General features: G+C 47.3%; 1 protein-coding gene across 1 annotated transcript in view; it reads left to right on the forward strand.

Annotated features, from left to right (window-relative positions):
• Positions 1-2,061, forward strand: part of Shc4 (SHC adaptor protein 4) — a 113,335-nt gene that overhangs the window by 67,195 nt on the left and 44,079 nt on the right. Inside the window, exon 6 of the mRNA XM_023724043.1 lies at positions 1,128-1,179. Coding sequence (XP_023579811.1) covers positions 1,128-1,179 — 52 coding nt within the window. The remainder of the gene's footprint in view (positions 1-1,127; positions 1,180-2,061) is intronic.

Genomic DNA, 2,061 nt, shown 5'->3' on the forward strand with positions numbered 1-2,061 from the left:
CAGGCATGCACTACCACACCTGGTTCTGGGGCCAGCATGGCACATGGTACCAGGGATCAAACTTGGAAACTTGAGCTTGCCAGGCAGATGCTTATGCCCCTGAGCTATCTCCCCAGCCCCAAGTCCTCTTTTTTTTTAATGTTCTTTTCTCTAAATGTTAACCCAATAGGTGTGCTGCATTCTTCTTATTATCCCTGAAGCTGCCAGGCCTGCCCACAGACATGCAGCCCAGCACACCTCTGTCCAGCTTATTTTCTACTCTACCTGCCGTCTACTTGGACTTCATCATGCCATGTCCCAAGTGGCTTTTGAGAGTCAGAAAATTTATTGGAGAATAGGAATGAGGAATAGGTATAGCTCCTGAGAGACAGGAGGGGTCCTGGTTGGGTCTCCGTCATCTTAATTTGAGACACCTTTGCACCTGTGTAGTCCCCAGTACTTTAGCTTCCAACTTTAGAGTCCTCTCCCATAGCCATCCTAAAAGAATGACCCAATACCTGCATGCTCTTTGGTTTTTAATGGCATAGTCTGCCTCTGATTTTTGGAAGTGTGGGAGACTGAACCAGTGCCTTGCTGTGCGTGGCAGATACCCTGCCACTGGGCCACATCCCAGATGTCCACTCTGTGCTGTGTGGTCCAGTGGTACTTCCTTGCACCAACTTCATTCTCTCCACAATCCTAAACTGCAAACCATACTGGACAAGAACCAAATAAAATGTCCCATAAGGTCAAAATTGAACCTAACCATTGAATTTGGTTGAGTTCTTGTCCAAGTTGGTCTGTGACCAGAACTGTGGAAAGAGTCGGGTTTGTGGACTGAGGCACCACGGTGCTGCGGATTGAGCCTGGGGCTTCACACATGCAAAGGAGTTGTCTGTGAGCTACCTCCCCAGCCCTGCTTCTCATTTTTTTAATCTTAAAGTTTCCTTCCCAAAGGGAAAAGCACAGGGATTCCACAGTTGCTAAGCTGTGCAGTGTCAGCTGTGCTTCTTCCTACAATGCTTTCCTCTTAAATAGAAACACTCATAGTTAAGTCCTTGCTTCAGTGCCATGTTCTACGTGTACTCCTGTATTCCAGTGCTACAGTGCATTCATTTCAAGTGCATATTTTCTTCTTTTTTCAATAGGACACTACAGACTATGTCGCCTACGTAGCGAAAGATCCAGTTAATCAACGAGGTATGGAAAGCAACTTCTAGATTTTCTTAAGAGCTGTTGTATGCCAACTTTAAAAATATGAAGCATCTATTTTTAATGCAGAGTCATGAGTATCACTAGAGTGCTATAATGGACCCTAGAAATACTGTGTGGACTTGAGTTGGAGATAAATAGCTCTGGTGGTGCGACAGCAAGCAACGACACGGAAACGTCACCCAGGGCTGGGAGACAGGTGTACTTACATCAGCGGCACTGGGCAGGTCATTCGCAGAGTATCAGGCTCCGATCTCTTGAGGTTCCGGGGCTTTTGGATGGTACACAAGCGGGAGGCACCGAAGCGAGAGAGCGGCCGGGCAGTTCTGATTAGCTAGTGTGGTGAGGCCATCGGGTACAGGCCACATTAATGATGCCCAGTTTATGAAGCTTGGCACAGCAGCATGGTCAGGCCTGTATGTTTGGTTACATTCTCGTGGCTACAGGGTCAAGAAAGGAACTACAAAGCCATGAAGCAGTTACAGAAACGGGCAGTTTCAAAAGAACAAAGCTTTAAAGGGAGCAGTTTCTCATCTATGTTTTTTCCCTTTCACTGGTATAGTAAAGTAGAAAAATATAGACGTGGGGTTTAAGTGCTGGTCACTTGAGAAATTAACCCACCATCTAAGAGGCTCATCTTTCGGCATATCTCTTTTGTACTCGTAAAAGAAGTTGATGTCATTAAAGCTCGGATTGGGGGGGCCTGGCCCTAGCTCAGTCCTTTAGGGGCTGGGGAGATGGCTCAGTAGAGGGGCTGGGGAGATGGCTCAGTAGAGGGGCTGGGGAGATGGCTCAGTAGAATAAGCACTTCCTTGGCAAGCGCAAGGGCCTGAGTTCAATCCCCAGTTCCGCAAAAAAAAAAGGGGGGCC

The sequence above is a fragment of the Octodon degus genome, unplaced genomic scaffold, assembly GCF_000260255.1.
Source record: "Octodon degus isolate 3935 unplaced genomic scaffold, OctDeg1.0 scaffold00105, whole genome shotgun sequence".
Lineage (NCBI taxonomy): Eukaryota > Metazoa > Chordata > Mammalia > Rodentia > Octodontidae > Octodon > Octodon degus.